Source organism: Suillus plorans (genome assembly GCF_016647745.1).
Source record: "Suillus plorans strain S12 chromosome Unknown HD556scaffold_69, whole genome shotgun sequence".
Classification (NCBI taxonomy): Eukaryota; Fungi; Basidiomycota; class Agaricomycetes; order Boletales; family Suillaceae; genus Suillus; species Suillus plorans.
The window spans coordinates 223,520-243,837 of NW_024537453.1; the positions used below are offsets into that span (position 1 = coordinate 223,520).

At 47.9% G+C, this 20,318-nt stretch overlaps 6 protein-coding genes across 6 annotated transcripts; 3 read left to right on the forward strand and 3 right to left on the reverse strand.

The window, feature by feature from the left end:
- The first annotated feature begins 112 nt into the window (after positions 1-112).
- HD556DRAFT_1404177 (uncharacterized protein) lies at positions 113-3,266 on the forward strand. The gene is made up of 6 exons (XM_041303922.1): positions 113-585; positions 636-878; positions 931-1,442; positions 1,489-1,707; positions 1,761-2,417; positions 2,470-3,266. Exons 1-6 carry the CDS (start codon positions 434-436, stop codon positions 3,120-3,122), a joined length of 2,436 nt encoding a protein of 811 aa, XP_041155623.1. The 5' UTR covers positions 113-433; the 3' UTR covers positions 3,123-3,266.
- Positions 3,267-3,716: 450 nt separating this feature from the next.
- HD556DRAFT_1312130 (uncharacterized protein) lies at positions 3,717-4,561 on the reverse strand (the record flags this gene model as incomplete). The annotated part of the gene is made up of 4 exons (XM_041300620.1): positions 3,717-4,151; positions 4,207-4,299; positions 4,354-4,422; positions 4,484-4,561. The coding sequence occupies 4 exons, from the start codon at positions 4,559-4,561 to the stop codon at positions 3,717-3,719; spliced, it is 675 nt and encodes a 224-aa protein (XP_041155624.1).
- A 1,238-nt stretch (positions 4,562-5,799) lies between these two features.
- On the reverse strand, positions 5,800-8,204 carry HD556DRAFT_1404195 (histidine phosphatase superfamily). The gene is made up of 8 exons (XM_041303923.1): positions 7,764-8,204; positions 7,388-7,708; positions 7,207-7,335; positions 7,147-7,152; positions 6,948-7,095; positions 6,728-6,892; positions 6,506-6,675; positions 5,800-6,452 (listed from the first exon to the last, which is right to left on the reverse strand). Exons 1-8 carry the CDS (start codon positions 7,875-7,877, stop codon positions 6,150-6,152), a joined length of 1,356 nt encoding a protein of 451 aa, XP_041155625.1. The 5' UTR covers positions 7,878-8,204; the 3' UTR covers positions 5,800-6,149.
- Positions 8,205-13,863: 5,659 nt separating this feature from the next.
- HD556DRAFT_1404211 (uncharacterized protein) lies at positions 13,864-15,251 on the forward strand. Its single transcript, XM_041303924.1, has 5 exons — positions 13,864-13,953; positions 14,008-14,090; positions 14,140-14,249; positions 14,300-14,512; positions 14,574-15,251. The coding sequence occupies exons 1-5, from the start codon at positions 13,914-13,916 to the stop codon at positions 15,001-15,003; spliced, it is 876 nt and encodes a 291-aa protein (XP_041155626.1). The 5' UTR covers positions 13,864-13,913; the 3' UTR covers positions 15,004-15,251.
- A 2,035-nt stretch (positions 15,252-17,286) lies between these two features.
- On the forward strand, positions 17,287-18,374 carry HD556DRAFT_866278 (uncharacterized protein). The gene has a single exon (XM_041311879.1). The coding sequence runs from the start codon at positions 17,421-17,423 to the stop codon at positions 18,282-18,284; it is 864 nt and encodes a 287-aa protein (XP_041155627.1). The 5' UTR covers positions 17,287-17,420; the 3' UTR covers positions 18,285-18,374.
- Positions 18,375-18,732: 358 nt separating this feature from the next.
- On the reverse strand, positions 18,733-19,652 carry HD556DRAFT_866304 (uncharacterized protein). The gene has a single exon (XM_041311880.1). It carries the CDS (start codon positions 19,590-19,592, stop codon positions 19,002-19,004), a length of 591 nt encoding a protein of 196 aa, XP_041155628.1. The 5' UTR covers positions 19,593-19,652; the 3' UTR covers positions 18,733-19,001.
- Positions 19,653-20,318: the final 666 nt, after the last annotated feature.

Below are 20,318 nucleotides of genomic sequence, written 5' to 3' on the forward strand. Positions count from 1 at the left end.
GGCTAACTGTGAAATGTATGCCGATCAATCCAATTATGTAAGCAGTAATACTTCCTCGCTCCCGTTCCACACAGCCACACGAATATGTGCTACATAGAACTGCTGCAAGGTGCGTCACACTTGCAACTCAACAGCATTTGCTAGAGGACAGCCCCAGCAGATATGAAAATTCTCTCTCGATATAGACGCTGACACTGTCAATTCCAGGCGCGTCAATTTCACCTGGCCCTTCCCTAAATAGGACAACATCAACTACATCAATACCACCACAAGTCCACAACGCAATCATACTCCGCGACCACCTTTCGCCACATTGGCTGATCAGATAAATGGGACCCACTTCATTCTTCTTTCTAACAACCACCACCTTTCCCACTTTACCACCTGTGAGCATTAACACCCAGTTGCGTTGCTCGAGTCAACTTTAACTGCCATGTCCCCTGGCGAAGCACAACCCGACCAGCCAAACTTGGCATCTACTCCGCCACGCGCTAATCAATCATCTCATGTTTCTAACCTCAAATCCACCCCACTCAGCCGTGGGGCTTCCGCTGCCAGTGACCACATTGGCCTGATCGGCGCCAAGTGAGTTTTTTTTCCTGTCATATTTGATTGCCACCTGAAGTTCATGCAAGGATCAATCAAATCCGCCCATGGATTGAGCGGGACATTGAGAAAACTAAGACATGCAATGTCGACGTGATGCTAGGAGACCTCCTGCAGCGTGCTTCTAACGATCCGGAGACTCCACAGCCCGATCTACTGGACGAGTGTCTCGACGCCGTTCTACAGGTTTGCAATGGGAAATTTTCCACTAAGGAAAAAACCCCTGGTCAGATATTTCGTTCTTCTGATATCGCGCAAAGTCTTAGGGATTAGTGGGTGCTCTTTCACTGTTTGGGGGAATGTCGCGCTCATAATGATCGCAAGCTCGTTGCCGATGATTGAAACCAAGTCCTACGCGCCTTTCATCAAGGCGACGAATACCGCGCTTGCCTGTCTTGAAGAGATATCCGTTGAGGCAATGCGTGTTGCTTCGAGCGACCTGGAAATGATCTGTCAGCGCAATGATATGCCTATATACCAAAAGCACCAGACTGAGAAATCGAAACGGATGCCCGACGTCTTCATCCTTCCTTCGAAAAGCTCGAAGGAGGCATCCTCAGATGCAGCAAACCCACCCTGGGACCACAGGGTCCAGAATGCAGCAAAAAAACCGAAAGGGGGGCGAATTTTTTGGAAAGATGTGCTCGCTTCGATCGAATTCAAGAGAACCCCAAATTTTGCGCTGGAGGGGCCCCCGGCTTCGTATAAAGTAGAAAACTATACACCTACCTATCCAGAATATCGGAAGGTGCCCGTGCGGGAGGCGTCTGCCGGCCCCGCGACTGGAGTGTCAGATCTGCAGACCCAAGCCGAACAACCTGCACCCGACCTTCCACGTAAGCCATGCATTAGCTATTTAGGGCTCAAACTAAATCAGCACAGCCCCGCGCCGTTCGAACTGTGACAATGTAGTTAAGAACACCAACGGAAGCTCCAAGCGCAAGGCTGAGGATGATGAGGAATCCGCCGCCAAGCGAGCCAAGACCACCAACACGGACACGGACCGCCCGCTAGACGTGACTGTCCAGACAGCACTCTACGCTGCTGAAATGTTTGCAGCAAATATTGCAGTAACTCACCTCCTCAATCTGATCATCGTCGGTGTGTTTTGTTTCGTTCGTCCAATGCTTGCGTTCTTACGTTTGCTTCTGTAGATAACATCGTCTGGATCTGGTATTATGATCGACAGGGGATTATTCAAAGCTCGGGCATCAACTTCATGAAGGATCTCCCCCGATTCATGGTGCTGTTATACGCGTTACAACGTTTCAACCTTGGCGACTGGGGTCGGAACACGCAATTCGAGGAAGTTGTGGAGGAGGGTGTGCACAAAACCACACTTGATGGCGTGGTTGTGAAGGATGGCGTGCACAAAGCCGACCTTGGTGGCGTGGATCTCGTGATTCACACCAGCTCCAAAGAGAGAGTGACTCACTACGGGTTAAAAGGACGCGCAACCAACGTGTTCCCTGTCACTAGCGAAAAGCTCTCCGCAGAATTTCCAGATATCAAGAAAGATAGGATGGTGGCCAAAATTTTTTGGGCAGAAGAAGACCGCATTAGCGAGCCAGAAATCTTGAAAAAGGTTGACGAGATTGCCGCAAAGGAATCGGACGTCGAGGGCCATGTTCCTCAGCTGCTTTGGTACTGCAGGTTCCCCAATCCGACCCGCGCAGTACGAGAAGCGCTTGGGATTCCAGAAGCGAAGAAGGGTAGCCGCGTGCTCTACATTCTCGTGTTCCGCAAGCTCGACTCCATCACGGCGCTCTATGGCATAGAATTGTTTGATGTTTGGCGGCAATGTATCTTATGTATGTGGCTCGTCGCATTTTATGAGACTCTCCGCTGAAATAGCGTGTTCAGGCCACATTGCTCTCTGGAAGGGAGAAGTCTATCATTTGGATGTCAGCCCTGGCAACCTGATGTGCTACAAAAAAGACGGACGCTGGATCGGGGTCTTAAATGACTACGATCTATCGTCGTTAAAGATTAACGCGGGTCCTATGGGCAATGAGCGCACAGGCACAGTGCCGTTCATGGCACTTGATCTCCTCACCCCTGAAGGTCAACGAGGCGAAGTCGCACACTTGTATCGTCATGATCTGGAGTCATTCGTGTGGGTTCTCGTGTGGGTTTGTCTTCGCTACGAGAATGGAGTTCTGCTCGCCTCGTCATCTCGCCTCCTCGATGAATGGGCAACTGTAGACCCTGTGACATGTGGCGAGAAGAAGAGAACGTTTCTGGATCGTTTTGTGCATTTCGAGCGGGACTGGATGGATCCCCAGATTTGGAAGTTGGTGGAGGACTCTTTGGAAGTGCTCGAAGACGATAAACATCGTCAAGTGAAGAACAAAATTGTCCAGGCACGTAAAGCAAGGAAAGGCATACGCACGGATGCCGAGGAAGAGAAAGAAGAGAAAAAGACAGGCGAATATGATTTATTCCACGCGCTCACGGCTACCGAGACCTGGGAGAGGACCTTGAAGAGGCTGTGCGCTTACCTTCCTGAATCATAACCGTTGTTCAGTAGTTTGACCAATACAATCACGCAGTGACCAGTCTGGGCATGATCATTGACGTCTGATACTCCCTACTAAGTCATGGAAGGCATGGACTTGAATTAGAATGGGTTTAGAATGGGTTACTTGGTGATTATTAGTTAGGTTAGTTCTCCTCTTCTCCTCTCGTCTTGCTCGTTATGTAAGCAGTACTTATGTAACTTCCTCGCTCCCGTTCCACACAGCCACCCGAATACCGTCACACTTGCAACTCAACAACATTTGCTAGAGGACAGCCCCAGCAGATATGATCTCTCTCGATGTCGACGCTGATACTATCAATTCTCTTGACTTCCAGTTACACTACGGCGACTCCCTCGGTACAGGGTCGCGGCCGCACAACGTTGCCAGACAATAAATTCTCGGCATGTCAAGTGAAGACGAAGTAAAAGCGGCGCTTCTCACTCAACCTATACTGGCCGCTCTGGAAGAGGTTTAAATGTTCAATATGGACATAATTGTCTTTGATCCGACTACTCTGAAAGGGTGCTACACATATATAGCACTCAAAGTGTGCACGGCTGACCCGCAGCACGTAATGATATTAACTGCTTAAAGCCACGCGGAGGTTAGGAATGCTTCCTGCCTCAGAGTCGCTACTGCCTCTGCATCCGATTCACGATCAGCCCGCCACGCCCTCACTTCTACTGCTCTTGCTATTTCCTGCAAGGCAGTCGCACAACCTCGGTGTGCGGGAGGAAATGCACTGAGTAGGGCACGATGAGTGAGAATCGTCTCCAGGTATTCGCCTCCCGTGGTCCGGAATTGTGATGACGTGGGGTAGGGGTAAGGGAATGGAGAGAGCACGTGGGATTCGGGGGCGAGTGAAGCGAGGATGGATTGGAGGAAGTGGCATGCGGGAAGTGGAGAGCGGGGAACTATGATAGAGGAGGTGGGTAGGTGGTTGGTGCTGTCTGTGGTTGTGGCTGTGGTTGTGATTGGGAGGTCGCAGGAGCTGGACTTTGAACTTGATGATTCCGCGTCGGACTAGATGAGTCGTAAGTTCGATGATGAGAATTGCAAAGATTTGAGTTGCACTCACATGGTACGCTGGATCCTCTGTGTTTGCAGCGTCCTCGCCTGCCCTTTGCAAGGCATAGGGGACAGCAGGATGTGTTGGATCGTTTTCGGGAGCCTTTCTCCATTACGGAGTCAAACTTATGTGTGACGGGGAGGGGATTATGCTTACCTTGGTCTTGCCTTTAGACAAGGTCAGTGTTTGTAGAAGCTCACAGAGATCAAACTCGGCGCCGTATACCTATAATATAACGAGCGTCAGAACTTGCTTGAGAACTGATTCGGCGTCAATGTTATCTCACTGGAATTCCGTGGCTATGCAATTCATCGTAGTCCGTCACGATCACGGGACCGACTGGAGAGTCCATGTCGATGTCCATCATAATCTAGCAGTTATACAATAAACACGAGCGTAGATGCAGGGAGTGCACGAAGAAATCGGTGCTGGGTGTAGGGAACAGATGAGTTGATAGAATGAATCGCTCGTGTGGTTGCCGATAGCTATATGTAGCCGTTCTCCGAGGGCATGCGGAACCGGCTACCCTGCCTCGTGTATCAGGGAAGGATCAGAAGGACTTCCGTTATTGGTTAGCTTTCTAAATGTGGGGACACAACGCGGTATAGGGCAAGAGATCTAAGCCAGAACCCTCATAGCCACTGGCGAAGATGCAAGCGAGAGTTGCGTCTAAGAGTAACCGAGGCGCACTGTGCTGGCCATGACATGTCTGACAGGGCGCAAGACAAATTACAGACAATGCAATAAATTGATTTGGTGCGTAATCGTACACATCTATAGCCAGCTGAAATTCCGCAGATGCCAAAACAGGCAGACAGTGCCGAAGAGGACGCCAGGTACACTCTGAATCACTGCTATATCCGCACCACTGCCAGATATTTCCGTACGTATGCTGGGATGATAGGCACGTTGCGCTGGCAAAGATTATTATCATGGTCCGGATCTATGGTCACCGGTAAACGTTCGTCAGCATCCCGTCAAGACACAGTGCATGTAGTAAAAATGAACATGATTCAGAGAGAAGATTATCAATCTTGCTGGTAAAGCAAGAAATTGGATCATACACGAGCGTCCAAACGACCTCGTGTCAAATGATAAGTGTATACAATTAATTCATCAGACACAGTGGAAGAATGTGAAAACACTGAACGGAAGCACTTACGGACGTCGAGTCAAAAAAAAAAGTTGCCTGAGACTCGGAAAGGCCAATTGCAAGTATATCCATCAAATTCATAAGATGTGACAGCGAGAAATTTTGGTCATGTTGAAAAGTGAACACAGATGAATACCCATGCGGGCCAGTCGAAGTTGTTAGTACGAAACCAAGCTTCTGAGAAGTCTACCACAAGCGCAGCACTGTAGGGAAATTTGCTTACGTGGCTGCAAGCTAATTGGCTGAATTTCACCGAGCAGACTCCCTATATCCATTGCAACCTACCTCTTACTACGTCAAACACTTAACATTAGTAAAGACTGCGCCCTTATGAGATGATTGAATTGTCGATCAAACTTTGAACGTTCGAACGCTGGACCACAAAAGAGAGTTTCGAGTTAGGTTCAGTGATTTACGTTGGCAAGTCTGGCAGCGATACTTACAGGGAATTCCGGAGTCACGACATCATAGCAAGCGATGCAAAGGTCCGAGAAATGAGTGAATTTTCATAACTATGGAGACCCAGTCCCATATGGTAAACTACACAGCAGTCATATTGCAAACGAGAAGAAAAAATGTGGCAAGAGTCTAAAGAAAAAAATGCGATGCAGTCCAAATACCAATCAAACAAGAAACCCACCCCCCGCTGAAGCACGTAGTGAAGATATTTTTCAACCTCTCCGACCCTACTAAACCCGCGCTTACAAGGGAAGGCGCTGCTTCTCGCTCATGGAAGCAGACTGAGCGACGACGTTCTATTATGAACAAGAAAGAGGAAACAACAGTTTGTCAGCACGATTCAGAAAGGCACAATACCAGGACCAACGGTGGAAAGCGTTCCGTAATTTTGGTACTGGCTCTGAGGTAGTAGGTGCGGCTGACTTACCTCATCGTCAGCAAGGCGAATGCGAGTGTTCTGAGCCCTGGTACGGGCGCTCTTGATGAATTTGGAGAGGATGAACATGCCGAGGAGGAAGACAGCAGCCAGGACGGCAAAGACAGTGCTGGAAATCGCGTTCTTGGTGCCAATGTGGAGCCACTCATCCTCAAAACCTGCGCTGCAAGCAGCAGCCCATTGCTTCTGGCTAGTAATGGCGTAGTTCTGGAACAGTGGTATTGAGACGAGCAAATTCAAAAAGTAGCGCAGGTGCCTACCTCGATCCTGTAGATGAATTCCGTTGCAGCAATGTCAGACCTGTGGCCGAAAGCATGGTAGGTCTCGAAGCCGCCGCTGGTGCCGTTCTTGAACTTGATCCTGATGAAGTCGCGGTCTTCAGGGGCAGGTCCGCGACGGAGCTCGAAGGCAAGAGCAGAAGCATAGTTCGCTGTAGTCCCCGCGTTAATCGGCTGAATGCATTGAAGTGAGATCATACGCACGAATAGCGGCAATCTCAGGGTTCTCTTTGGTCATCTCAAGCATGTGGAATAGAGAGATGAAAGGGTGGTAGGAAGTCTCAATGAGGAGGAACTGTAGAGGGTCGCCGTTGAATGCAATCCTTGTGAGGGAGTTCAAGACCGTGTGGAGGATTGTGCGGCCAGCCACTGAACAACAACAAGATTAGTAGTGGACAGTGTACGTGAATCGAAATCGGCTTACAGTTACCAATACCACCGACATCCTTGTCCGAGAAGATGGCGTTCTCGTGGAAGTCAGCATAACCACGAGCCTGCTCAACTAACGTGGGGGGAAGGCGGTGAGCGTATGTCTTGTTGTGGGAGAGCTCAGTCGACATGTAGTCGTGAATCTAGAAGAAGTTCAGCCCGACATCAGCAATCTAAGTTAGATGACCACACACATTCCACTAAATCATAAAGGTAATCAGCATATGTATCAAAGAATGAGAGGCGTAACCTACAGCATTTTCAAGAGTAGTAGCGCGGCCGAAAACGTAATCCCTGACAGAACCGAAGAAAGGAGCAGCAGCCTTTGCGGTCTCCCGGAACTCAGAAGATGAGTAGACATCAGCGATGTGTTGCTCGAAAGCCTACAGGTCATGGTGAGATTGTGGTTCCCCAGGTCCGGATTGTATTGCTTACCGGACAGTCGGTCCATGGCTCAAGGGACTTGTCGTTACCAGGCTCGACAGTCTCAATGGGAACGTACTGATAACCGCCAAGAGGAGCAACGACAGTGGTCTCGTTGGCAAGAACAATCTTGTTGGCAAGGTTGGGAGGGAAAAGACCCTGAAGGAGGGCGATAGCAGAGTCAAAGACCACGGGACCCTCACCGCCAGCCTTGGCATGGACGTGGACCTCATGGGTGTCCACGAGGTCGGTTTTCATGTCCGCGATGTATGAAGGAGAAGACGAGGACATGTAAGTGGAACGGAGGAATGATCCGAGCTGGTGAGACTCGGCCTGTAGTGAGGCTGCATTAGCTAGGGAAGTTTTTGGCCGTACACCAGTGACTTACAGCACCAAGGGCAGTGCTTTCGGTGTAGGAGCTCTCATAGGTGTTGGGGTCCTGGTAGTACTCTGTGCGGTCACCATTACGGGCGATGACAAGAACACCAAGAACGTCAGTCATGTTGGTATTGGGAGTAGGTAGTCGGTGAGGTGGAGGAGCTGGAGAGGAGTACTATTCTGTTGTGACAGTTGGAATCCTCGTCTTTAAATCATGGCAGAAGCCAGCCCCTGCGCTTGTATGCCTTGCACTTGCTTAAGCGACGAGTCTTAGATCACATTAGGTTAGCAAGGAGAAGGCCTGGCTAACGCAAGGAGGGGACAGCACGGAGCCAATGCATAGAAGCTCACGGAGAGCATGGCCATTCTGTAAATTGAACAGTACATGCGTATACTTGCTTCCTAACGGCAGGGCCTGAGTAGGCAAGCTTAAAACTCGAAAAAGTTCTCCCGTGCGGATAAAGAGGTCCCCGTCTTGTGAATATCATGCCAAGATCGTGGCCTCAACGTAGAAATTGTGTTTTTGGGGGGCAATAGCCAGGTGAGAACAATGGATAGATCAGCCATACGAGTGGTTGAAATTGATAGGGCGCGGCCAAATGAAGCTCCGTTTACTATTTGGGGTCAAGACTTGATGCATGCCGGAGAGCCTGATCCAGCCTCACCAGCACCACGAGTCGATTGAGCCCCCTTAAGACCACGGAGAGCCTTAATCGTTCACGTTAAGATAAATCTCCACGCATTCGTATCAGAAATCATGAAGGGCTTACCCAGTTCCAAAGCACAGATTCAATGCAGTACAAAGAAGAGTCCGTAGTAGGCAGCCATAGAAGGGTTTACACAGCAGAACTGAGGCAAAGATCGTTAATGAGCTAAGCCTTGACCGGCCGAACCTACAAGGTAGATGCCAATAACCGGAGAAGTCGTGAACCTATGCTAGCTGGCAACCCCCAGAAATGAAAAGCATGCTGCCCACGATTAGATAACTGGAATCATTGTAGGCATGCACCTAGACACGCGCAACATTAATATCAGTTTTACGTGCGAAAGACAATAAAGTCTGCACCTATTAGCGACTAATCAACATATGGCAGCCTCATGGTTTCGCATGCTGGGCACTCACGGAGATAGTCCAACTATTCAAGACACGTTTTGTTGCTCACACCCATAAGAAAATGCAGAGTCAAACATGCAAATTACATACGAAGGTGATCGTGATGTGAGGAGTTAGCGTGCATGAAAAGTCCGACGTTGCAATATTCAATATTCAATAATGGAAGTCGTAATGTAAGTTGCGTAATGCGCCTTCAAGTTGTACTTGTATCGCCCCATGCGGCCCTGCATGTGGCTATTCGGAACACCGCAATACAAGACAATGGCGAAGACGCACTAGTACCCCAAGTCCCGGCACCGTTAGCGTCATCGCAAGGCGAACTTGCTTCCCCACACTGCAAGCACCGCGCGCGACGACGGACATCACTATAATTTGGGCGACGACCTGACCACACTAATTACATCATGATTGGTCTACTGTCAATATCATACGCCTTTCAGCTCAAGCGCCGGTCGCAGTCGAAAAGTAAGGCAGAGCGTCTCACTTCCGAGTTGCCGATCAGTATGGTCCTCTCGAAAAATGGTAGAAGTTTCGGTAAGACCACTGTGGCTGTATCGCTTCGTTTCATTCCTATTGTGAGCGTATAATCGAGCGATCACAGCTGGAATTGTATGAGATACTGACATGGTATTCCTGATATGAAAGATGGAAGTGCTAATGTTCTGCGGCGCAGTCTGCGCAGGCAGACCCATCACACCGTCTATGCATGTTGACTGCGTGTTTGGATTAATGTTCAATGAAACATCTGGCAACCACTATAGTACTGACCTCCTTTCATATTGCTGGTTAGGGTTCTTGGCTTACACACCATCTAACCTTCTGCAAGAGCAGAGTACGCGTTGGGTGCCAGTGTGGCAAGTCTGATCAGTGTAGGTATGACGGAAAGATCTGGCTAGAGATATAAAAAGTCGAGTCTTTACCATCGGAGTTGAAGACAAGCAGGCCATGAACACTTTAATGAGTTGGCCAATGGCAGGCAAATATTTGAGCGGAACTGGGTTGAGTGATATTCAAGTCGTATAGCCCGAAGAACAGATGGTAAAGAGGCCAAGTAAAAAGTTTCAGCATGTCCGCATCCTACTGTCCGTCGTCCTACCATGATCTCGTCAACAGATTTCGGTGGAATAACTTTGGTCGACAGCCTTCTAGGGCAAACGCTGCATCGATCCCATGAAGTGATATGGATTCAGGACCTATGGCACAAGATTATCATTGATGTTCCGAGTCTGAGGTGCGATTGGTGGTGCCCATATAAAATTGGCTTCTAATCAGCAGCTACATCGATGTTGATGCCAGGCTGGGCACTGGTGTGCACGTCTGCATGACGTCGACGAATTGGCTTTCCATTAACCCGGCCTTCTGATGATTATGGTGCCACTGCAGGCCACTGCCATAGCGAAGAGAATCTGGGATGTTCTACACTTGTGAATAAGATCGTTTGGGAGTTGGTTGTCGCGACCTTGGATGCAAAGTGTTTGCAGGACTAGTACTGAGTGCTGAGTCTCGTAGCATCCAGATTGTTGTCGACATTTGTTCATTCTGCCGTATTCTGCCGCATGAGGCTTAGCTGTCGGACAGAACCGGTTTGGCAGAACCGGCTGCGACTCGGACTTGTAGCCACAACTTCATAGCGCTCGCCGCTAGACTCAGATTTCGTCGTCAACTTGAACAGTATTAATGATCACGAGTCCCATCCTTGGATCTATTGTTTGGAAAAAAAGTTTCCGGCTTTACAATACCCCCATACGAGCCTGATGCTAGCGCTTGCCAAGGGATCCCGGATGGCGTCCAATGCGAAAATTCCCTCATTTTCCAAATTTACCTTCTGTGTTTGTAGGACAGCAACCATGTCAGGGCCAAGGCTTTGCATTGGCGTGAAAGCCCATGGTCCATGGTTGTAATGTAAACTCGATCGTTCTGGATTGCAAACAAAACTTGCCACGGGAGGCCACAGGGTGGATTGGGAAGGCTCGGAGCTGCACACGGCAAAGGTGTTGTCATCGTGGTTGTTGATGCGTTCTTGTCGAGTCAGCTGGGCTCCCACCAGTACGTCAGCTGCAATATTGAGTGCAGATTCTTCGTCGTCCATTACTTTTTGCAATGCTTGATACTGATATAAGATATATATCATCGATTCATCCATGAATGCGTTGACCTACGGTTTGGTTTTTCGCATAGAACATTCATCTAATTCAATGTTTTTCCTTGTTGCTCCGCCTATATACGGGAAGTCTCCCGTTATAATGGGGACGTTAATCTTCTAATGGGCATGGCCTTTTAACAGCCTCACATTCAACGTAGCCCGCCGCAGCAGTCTTTCGATATCTTGTACTCAAAGCACTTCGAAGGCGCCAACCAAACTTGTAATGTTCCGGCGACATTGTAACGGCCCCTTGGTTTTTTGTTCCAAACATGCCACTCAAATATGTCAGATTGGTAGGCCATGTCTTCTAGAATGCGACCTTCAATTTACCCTGTTGGCTGGTAGACGTGTTGGCCATGGCCAGTCCTGTGCTCGCATTGTTATTGTGGCGCCGGTGATCTCCCGGATCCCAACCTTGGCTTTCTGACCAGAAAGCTCATGAACCAAATGATCACGTAAAAAACCAAGGCAGCATGAGCACTCACAAAACCCAAACACCTCAAGACGGCGCTTAACGTCCTCGCGCTTACCTGGACGAGGAGTTTTGTCACAAACGCATATACGCTCACATGGCACGTACTAGTACTGTCCCCGAGCGGACAGGAGGCTATATATACTTGGTAAATAAATAAGGGTAAACGGTCTCTGCATCACGTCGAGCTTGAATTATATCATTATCAATTTGCTATCAAATATTGATTCCGTGTATACCCCGGTGCCTTAACATCGGAGGCCATCTTCCAGTTCGAACTTCCATGGACTGAAGTTAGCGGGAGCAGAGCCGCACCCCGGCAACTTCCACGGACCGTCTGAGGCAGTCCGGGGATAACAATATCGATATTATCGACTGAAAAGCGCAGACACGATGAATTCAGGGCTCAGCGCTCAGGGTCAACCATTTTCAAGTTAAAAGTTCTGGAGACTGGGATCCCTGCAGCAGTGCAAGTGATACTAATAATACAATGTGAACACCGGCCTATCCCCTTGCTCCGTGTTCTAGCTTCGTCGAAGGTCCGATGGGAAGTTTTTCTTTCCTTTGGAACTTCCCTAGGCTAGGGATCAAACTGCGGCCCTGGTGCTCTCATAAGACATCTCCAGGACCTGGCTTTACGACTTGAGCATGTTCCATGCTAAGCTATCTATTTTTGACTGCCAGAGACAAAATGCGTTGGTTTTGAATTCGATGGGTGGGTTTAGACATATATATTATACGTCATTGCTACGTTGACATTTAGCCTGATATTTTAGTTTTTTCAGTATACGGTTTTACCGATTCTTCGCAGATTAATCAAAAGTAAGTGGGCAATGACGATGTCAGTCTGGGCTGGAGATCCATGATATTAAATGATCGACGCCTCTTAAGTGATTGCCAACTGAAATTTTCACTGAGTCGTTTTTTTCTCCACATAGGAAGGGGCGGGGACAACCGCGATCGTCGATCGTGACTACTACCCCAAGTTGTTACTAATTTCCTACCGATTGCTCGCCGCGAACTTGGCGGAGGCGAGTACTATCCAACGCTGGGTTGGTAATAATAGACTTATTTACAAGGAACGGTCCTTTTTAGGTACGACCTCTCAAAAGCCCACATGATACTTCTTCAAGCACACTTCAACTAGATCAAGCTCGAGCAATGAGCACATGCGTAGTGCCAATTAGTTGTCCACCGCCACAAATTAGAAAAAAACCCTTGAGTCTCATCCACTTTGATCAATCGAATTGAAGAAATATCTAGCTGATCATAGTTGTGCTGTAATGACCCGACTCCCATGATCAAAAGGCTCGGACACGTCCTTTCCCTTGCCGAGGCTTATCACAAGACTAAACCCATAATAACCAGACTCATCAGCGTCTTTTATCTCTTTGCTTTCTCCCACTCACAGTACTCACCTACAATCACCCACAAAAATCCGCTACCTCTAATTTGACTGATTTGCATTAAGCGTAGTATCACAACTTCAAATTCAGTTGTTTCTCCGCCATCTTTCAATCGATCGAGGGACCTAGATCCTAGTTTCCAGTTTTCGCCGTTTATTACTAGCTAACCCTTTTTTTATTTCAATTTATGTCCGTTGAGGATGAAATCCCATGTAGGACAAGACCTTCTCAGCTATGGAACCCCAGCGTCCCTTCTGATCTCCATCCGACTCTTAGTAGCCGGAGTAACTATGCTAAACTCTGCCCGTCAAGAACATGTGTTCCATGGCGGTGATACTACCATTTCCCCCTTTATCCAACATACACCTATCCGTGGACAATCGCCACAGCATCCACTTTGACGTTGGCTAGGTCTGGTCGGAGATATTTTCTAGAATGACATGTTCAAATTATTCGGTTGGCTGGTCGCATTGATCGTGGCCGTTGAACTTTTGCCCGCTTTTAAGGCCTCTGTCGCAGGCACACCTGGTTCACCTTCCCTTCTTCTTGTCCTACCTATCTATCTTTGCATCCCCTCATCGCTCTTCTACAGGACAAGCGCATCGTATTAAACAGCTACCTGACCGCTTCTCTACCACGATGCCTCCCCCTTTTTACCAATCTCCGACTTCCCAAATGCCTGGTATCAGTGGGTCTTACCCATCATCTCTGCATATACTCATTGCTCTTCTACAGGACAAACACACTATATTCAGCAGCCTTATGAGCAATACTCTACCAGAATGTCCCCCCGTTACTACCCACCGTCGACTGCCCCAATACCCGGTATCACATCTCGTCATTTCTCACCCACAGGACAAGCACGCCATATTCAGCAGCCTTCTGAGCAATACTCTACCGTAATGTCTCCCCCTTACCAATCGTCGACTGCCCCGATACCCCGTATCACATATCGTCATTTCTCACCCACAGGACAAGCACGCCATGTTCAGCAGCCTTCTGAGCAACACCAATACCCTACCATAATGTCCCCCCCTTGCCCATCGATGAATGCCTCAATTCGTGGTATCAGTGGTTCCTACTTATTTATATTTGCATCTCCTCATTGCTATTCCACAGGACAAGAACGCCAGAATATTCAGCAAATAACCGAGCAACACTATGCCACAATGACTATTTCGCCTCTCCCCGCCGTCAACATGGTAGTACTTTTCAAGTTATCCTTCTACATCACACTGATCATTCTCAAAGGCGTCTCACTCGATGTCACAGAGCTCGACAACATCCCCCGATGACGAGCTCATAGTATCTAGACGTCTATATCACCACCATCCGAATACAACGCCAATCCTTGATTCACGGTTAGTCTACTACTACTTCCTTTATAACAGACATCTCACACCGCGATTAGTTTCCCCGGTCAGACTGATTTTCCTGGCTCATCAACATCGGCCAAGAGTTTCGCTTCCCCAGGCAGGACGCTCATTGCTAACTCACCAAATCACAACACCACAAACCAATACACAGGTTACGGCGTCACTTTCCACAACCCCCCAAGCTTCCATAGTTCCTACCGCAATACGGTAACAAAGAACAATATCCCGCCATCCAGCTCACTGCCAACGTACGTCCATCGCCATTATCTACCGAGTAACCATCTTGCTCACAAGTACCCCCATATACAGGCCTCACTTACCGCAAAATGTCCCTCCCAATACAGGTTTTGCGTCTTCCAGCTCCTACCCTGAATCATTCGCCCATGATTTTGGGACACAACATAGCTCACAACTAGCTGGTCTTCCATATCAGCCAGCCCCGCATATGGCACCTTCACCATCCATTCACTCACAAGAATCCTCGTCCACCACATTTCATTGCGATTGGCTTGACAAAAACAATAAGCTCTGCGTATTTGAAGGGTCGCTGGTTGATTTAAAGAAGCATGTCACAAGCAAACATCTGTTAGGTGCTCAAAACGCGTCAAATAGATGCCACTGGCAAGGTTGCGAGTATCAAAAACGCGCAGATCCAACCGTCCACGACATGCGGCGCGATAGTACGTGGCGCCATGTCCGGGAGAAACATCTAAAGATGAAGAGGAAGAAGAAGATCTAATCTTTTTGCGTTCGTATTGTGCACTTTTCAGTCTCCTTTCTCCTTCGGCACCGAGGGCAGGCCTCAAGTTGCGTATAGAGTTGTGTATTGTTGCACTTGTTAGTATCGCTATCGTTCCATTCTTTCTGTTATCATGTAACGAAATGAGTACGGTCGCAAGTTCATTCTTTGGTATACTTGGACGTAATACGATTGTATTTTATTTTTAGTCGGTTGTCAAGAGCCTTGTTTCTGGAGGTTGATGAGCCTACCCTCGGAAAGTTACAACGACAAGCCTCGCCTGAAAGCTATCGCGAGTAAAAAGAATGTCCGTCTGGTGTTGGAATAAATGCGCGTTCTCTTTGATGTCAGAACCGAGGGATTGGTGTCCTGAACCCTTCATGAACGTCACAGGCGTGAAATGATCACCACTACAACTGATCTTACGTTGTTCAAGCATCCTTGGATTCGAAGACGATGGCCAGTTGCTCGGATAATTGTGGACATCGGCTGTGCATGTGAATGCTTCCGAAACTTCTCTCAAAACGTCTTTGAGAATTTCTGTCCAAGGCACTCCGCCGATAGCCATGAAATTTAGGTGCCAGCCAAGGAGTTTGCCGTTCAGTGTCCTAAAAACCACCGGAATGGGCTGGCTGTCATTCCAAGCTGTGTCGTTTAACGGCAGGCCAGGCCAAAAGTCATTTGTGGCGAGTCTGCAGGTCGCTAAGAATCCCGTGAAACGGGTTCTAATAATAAATTCAGACTGAGATTCATATCTAGCAGATGGGCTGGCATGCAGCACGTAAAGTGTGGTGGAATAGAAAAAAATCAAGCCCCCAATTGGTCCACGGAACGACAATCCTAGTGAGGATGCTGCGAGGGAATCGCAAATAAGAATATGTGCAAGATCTCGCACGGGGAAACATACCAATAGATGACCATCAGTCTGAGGTGCGGCAGTGTAACATGAAGCAGCGAAGCCAGACGGCCAAACAACATAATGGTCTGGTGTATATGTGCCCGACGGAGGAAGCTGCAACATAGCAAAATATGAACAGTAATGGAATTAACTTGATATGTTGCAACTCACCTTCTGGCTCGTCTCCGAATAATTTGTTTTCTTCATGGTCTGGTGTATGACGTCGGGATAATCAGACCACAAGATTTGGGTGAAGCGTCCTGCAAGAAATCCTTATATACCATCATGCTAGATTGATTAACGCTGGAAACCGTTGTAGGACATCTCACATGCAGGGATAGAAACCTTGCAGCCTGACCGATGTATTGCACTTTCTCACCGTCTCCAACAAGACTTAGTATGTGGAACCTTACTTGCTGTAGGTGGTCGATGGTGCTTAGCCGTCAGTGGCCGGTCATTGGACGTTCCTAGGATTATTTCTATGCTACTTTGGAGATAAGCATGGTGACCACATCGGATAGAGGGAGCTGCGTACTTAGGGTCCAGACTTCGAAATGGCCAAAATCAACGATCAGACTAGAGCCAACACAGCAACCGTGATAGGAGCCATGCTGCATGTGTCACCCAACCAGGTTAACGTCAACAATATCTCGTCATGGTTTGTTCCACTTAGCCCGGAACAAGAAGCGGCGTATTCGAACATCATGGATATCGACACCATATCACCATCTCCTAGCGTTGGGAGAATGCATCCTTAAGCTTGATCATTGGCTCATCAGTCATCATGAGCAAATCTGACACCTGATTATATTTAGCGAACTACAGGTGACAACTAGAACAACAAGTTGAGTGTTCCAGACAGGAAAGAAATGTACTGTACCACCTTCAAATTAATTACGCACAGTTGTACTATTCAATCTAGGGTCCATCAGTAATGCTCGACAAAGCGCCTTGGACTCACTCACATAAATCAGTATTTAACTGCATCTTCATCGTCTGCGTGCATGCCTGATTCCTCCTAGTACCAACGTCTACCTCCATTTCTTCCGTCTTTGATTCGCGTTCCTCCGTTTTTTCTTCTGTCTTAGAGTCACGCTCCCCCGCCTTCGATTCAGAAGGTTTAGACTCCTCAGAGGTCATTTCTTCGTCCTTGTTGATTTGAATTTTTTTTTCGTCTGCCTCGATTTCGTCTGTGTTTTCCTTCTTCCTTCTTCCTTCTTCCTTCTTCCTTCTTCCTTCTTGCGTCCTCATCAGCAATACGTAGTCGGAGCTCCTTAATTTTGTCGATACCGGCAGTACGCTCCCCGCGGAAGGTGGACCATTCGGATCCGGCTGCTTCCTTGACCTAGGTTACCGTAGCTTATACTGCAAGATAAGGTCGCTGGCTCTCGAAAGATGAAGGGTATTAACGTGAAACGCACGATTGAATCTTTGAGTTGAAGTTCTTCTTCGGTAAGTGATACCTGTATATGGGGTACCTGTGAGCAAGATGGCTACTCATAGATAATGATGATGGCAGATGATCGTGACATGGGGAATTAGCAACTTTGCGTGCATGAAAAGTCCGACGTTGCAATATTCAATAATGGAAGTCGCAATATATGTAAGTTGCGTAATGCGCCGAAGTTCAAGTTGCGCTTGTACTACCACCCCATGCGCATTGCGGCCCTCCCTCAGGCCGTGGCTATTCGAGACATCGCGATACAGCACGATGGCGAAGACGCACTGGTACCCAAGTCCCACTGTTGGCGCCAAACTAATACTTCCCCACATGACGACGGACATGACTATGATTTGGGTGACGGCCCGACCAACATTAATTATATTGGTCTACTGCTCAACATCATACGCCTTTCAGCTCAAGCACAGGTGGCAGTCGAAAAGCAAGGTCCGTCATGCACGCGTTAGGCCCAATTGCAACTACAACCTCATGAGGCCTTGCACTGCCTCTACGCTCCAAAAGCTCACGCCGACTTTGCGCCGGGGCCTTCCTGCCACTTCTTGCTTTAGGAAGATGGGAAACACGAGTCCTGAACGGAGCAATTACATCAAACCCAGACCTCAACCACCGCTCGGTAAGCATATTTCCTTGTTATTCTCATTGAAGTTGAAGTTCACCCTCGCGTGTACCCATTCTGTGCTGTTCTGCCACATACACGTCACTGAGACAGACGCTGTAACCTCGACTGGGGTCTTCGCATCGATGCTTCTGGTCGAGCGCAATTCCTTGGGGCAGCGCTTCATATATCACCCTTTAGCTTCTTCATCCTCATGCCGCTATTTCCCTCGTGTCTGCCACCCCTTGACAGTGTTTTGTCCTTTACATGATGAGATTTTAATCGTAAACCAGGTTGAATTCACATGTCTCTGGTTTGCTGGATGAGATGGGAATGCAATATAAAATTATGACTACCAATGAGAGGAACATGTATGTGGATATTGATATATAGTAGGGCAGTATCTATGAGGTGGAGCTGTAAGCAGAAGGAGAAATAATATGGGATGCAGTGGAAATCACTGAAAAAAGAATGTGAAGGCCGCGTCGATAGTCGTAATAGCATTGATGGGAAGAGACAACGAGGGGATGCCGACTGCGAGCGCGATGGGGACGGTCACGTACTGCCTGATCTTGATGCGTTGTTCCAAAAAAAAAAGAAATCAACCGGCAGCGACGACGTGGCTATGTAGGCTGCAGGTCCCAGACAGGAGAGTGGGATTGGTCAATGGTGTCAAGGGTTATGGGCAAGATACAAATAGATGACGCCGTTCACGGGCCCTGGGGTTATAAATAGATGCCGTGCGCAAAGACTGCGAGCTCGATGAGTAGGACAACGAAGTCAGCCAAAAGTAGGACAATGAAGACGATGATACCTAAAAGATTCGTAACTTTCTCCAATACAGTTTGCGGTATCCAACCTTCACTAAATAACGTCAGTTGAATGGACCATACTTTCTGAAGGATAGAGCGCAAGACAACACATGACGTAAGGAGACATAAGAAAGTTTTACTTCCAAGGAAAAGAAAATGAAGGGGACATGTCTTCATGTTTTTTTAAAGCTTGTCCAAGTTTAACGAGGGATACCGAAACAGACATCACGTCTAAGCCATTGTTGGTGTTCGCGAGTATGAGGATGATGACGGTGGTATTGGCGCAGGCTCGTGTTTTTGAATGCATAGCGATGATGACGCCGATAGATATGAGTGGTTAAGGCCGGAAATATCGGTGTTGAATAACTCAGTGACAGCGTGTCTGGCGTTGTCGGTAGGAAAACGTATAATGAATTTGGTGGAGGGAAGGCGGGCGAGCTTTGGCAAAAGACAATTGTGGTCGTATGAAGGCGTGGGTGCCAAAACCGCACCTTCAATCACCGAAGAAGAAGCGAGTAACGAGCTACGGACGAGTGGAGTTTGGTGCGGTGGAGGGTGTATGCACTGATAAAATTCTTGACTTAGATAAGCGCAGGTGGCAGATACCTGGACAAGCAAAAATGGTAGTGAATGACCCAAGTTGTAAATTGAGTCAAGGTTTAGGTGACGACTTTCGTGTAAATGAATCGTCGTTGCTGTTGACATTGCTGAGCCCCAAAAAGTTGTCCTGGAAGTTCGTGGTGAAGAGGTCTTTGTTCCGGACCACTCCGAGTCGGAGCCACTCAAGTTGACAAAGTTTTCGACTCTTCGAGGTCTTGTCATTATGTCATTACGTCACGCGTACTTTGTCGTTTGAAGTATAGCTACTACGGAATAGACTCGTGACCAGTCTGTCTAATGAGGCAAGCCGTCGATTAGACAGACTGGTAAATCTGGGTTTGAATTTGGATAGTGCGCGGGTTCGTCAGGTAACGTGACAGATAAGTTCTTTTTGGGACAGTAGCTAAGTTCATGTACTTTGTTCGATCATACATTATCATGACGTTCTGTCGCTCGTCGACGAGTTGTCGTCTCTGAAAACGACCAGTACTCTTTTCGGCTGCTGCAGTGCAGCATTTTATTTGAATTCAAGCTCTATTTATGATCCATACTCTATTGAACTGAATCAGCCTCTTCGAAACACTCTGCTGTTCGGACTTTCTCCTCCAAGTCGAAGAAAAGATGACCGAAAGATGGCCCAACAATGAAGGGGATGAAAATGAACAATTGCTCTGGCGAAACAATTAAATGGTTGAACTTCCCAGTACGAATTGACTGTTGATTGAAAACATGAGTTAAAGTATCCCCTTACACAGCGAAATCAACAGCTTTTCATGTTGGGTGTACCTGCCATAGTGATGCATCATTTGGAGTGTCCTCGTTGATAGATATTGTAGATATGCCATATTTCAGACACTCTTTCACCTGGTGAGCTCTTTGTCGCACTCAGTACCTAAAAAGCCAAATTTTGGTCTGACCTGGGTAATCTGGAGGCGTTTCAGCGGCGAA

Bases quoted from the DNA above. Each gene is read 5' to 3' on its own strand.
- HD556DRAFT_1404177 (XM_041303922.1), top strand. From the start codon at position 434: ATGTCCCCTGGCGAAGCACAACCCGACCAGCCAAACTTGGCATCTACT. The intron at 586-635 runs GTGAGTTTTTTT...AGTTCATGCAAG, and splicing joins ATTGGCCTGATCGGCGCCAA to GATCAATCAAATCCGCCCAT. The intron at 1,708-1,760 runs GTGTGTTTTGTT...TTGCTTCTGTAG, and splicing joins CCTCAATCTGATCATCGTCG to ATAACATCGTCTGGATCTGG.
- HD556DRAFT_1404195 (XM_041303923.1), bottom strand. From the start codon at position 7,877: ATGACTGACGTTCTTGGTGTTCTTGTCATCGCCCGTAATGGTGACCGC. The intron at 7,336-7,387 runs GTAAGCAATACA...CATGACCTGTAG, and splicing joins AGCCATGGACCGACTGTCCG to GCTTTCGAGCAACACATCGC. The intron at 6,453-6,505 runs GTAGGCACCTGC...CCACTGTTCCAG, and splicing joins AATTCATCTACAGGATCGAG to AACTACGCCATTACTAGCCA.
- HD556DRAFT_1404211 (XM_041303924.1), top strand. From the start codon at position 13,914: ATGTCCCCCCCTTGCCCATCGATGAATGCCTCAATTCGTG. The intron at 14,091-14,139 runs GTAGTACTTTTC...TCATTCTCAAAG, and splicing joins CTCTCCCCGCCGTCAACATG to GCGTCTCACTCGATGTCACA. The intron at 14,250-14,299 runs GTTAGTCTACTA...CACCGCGATTAG, and splicing joins ACGCCAATCCTTGATTCACG to TTTCCCCGGTCAGACTGATT.
- HD556DRAFT_866278 (XM_041311879.1), top strand. From the start codon at position 17,421: ATGATCGTGACATGGGGAATTAGCAACTTTGCGTGCATGAAAAGTCCG.
- HD556DRAFT_866304 (XM_041311880.1), bottom strand. From the start codon at position 19,592: ATGACAAGACCTCGAAGAGTCGAAAACTTTGTCAACTTGAGTGGCTCC.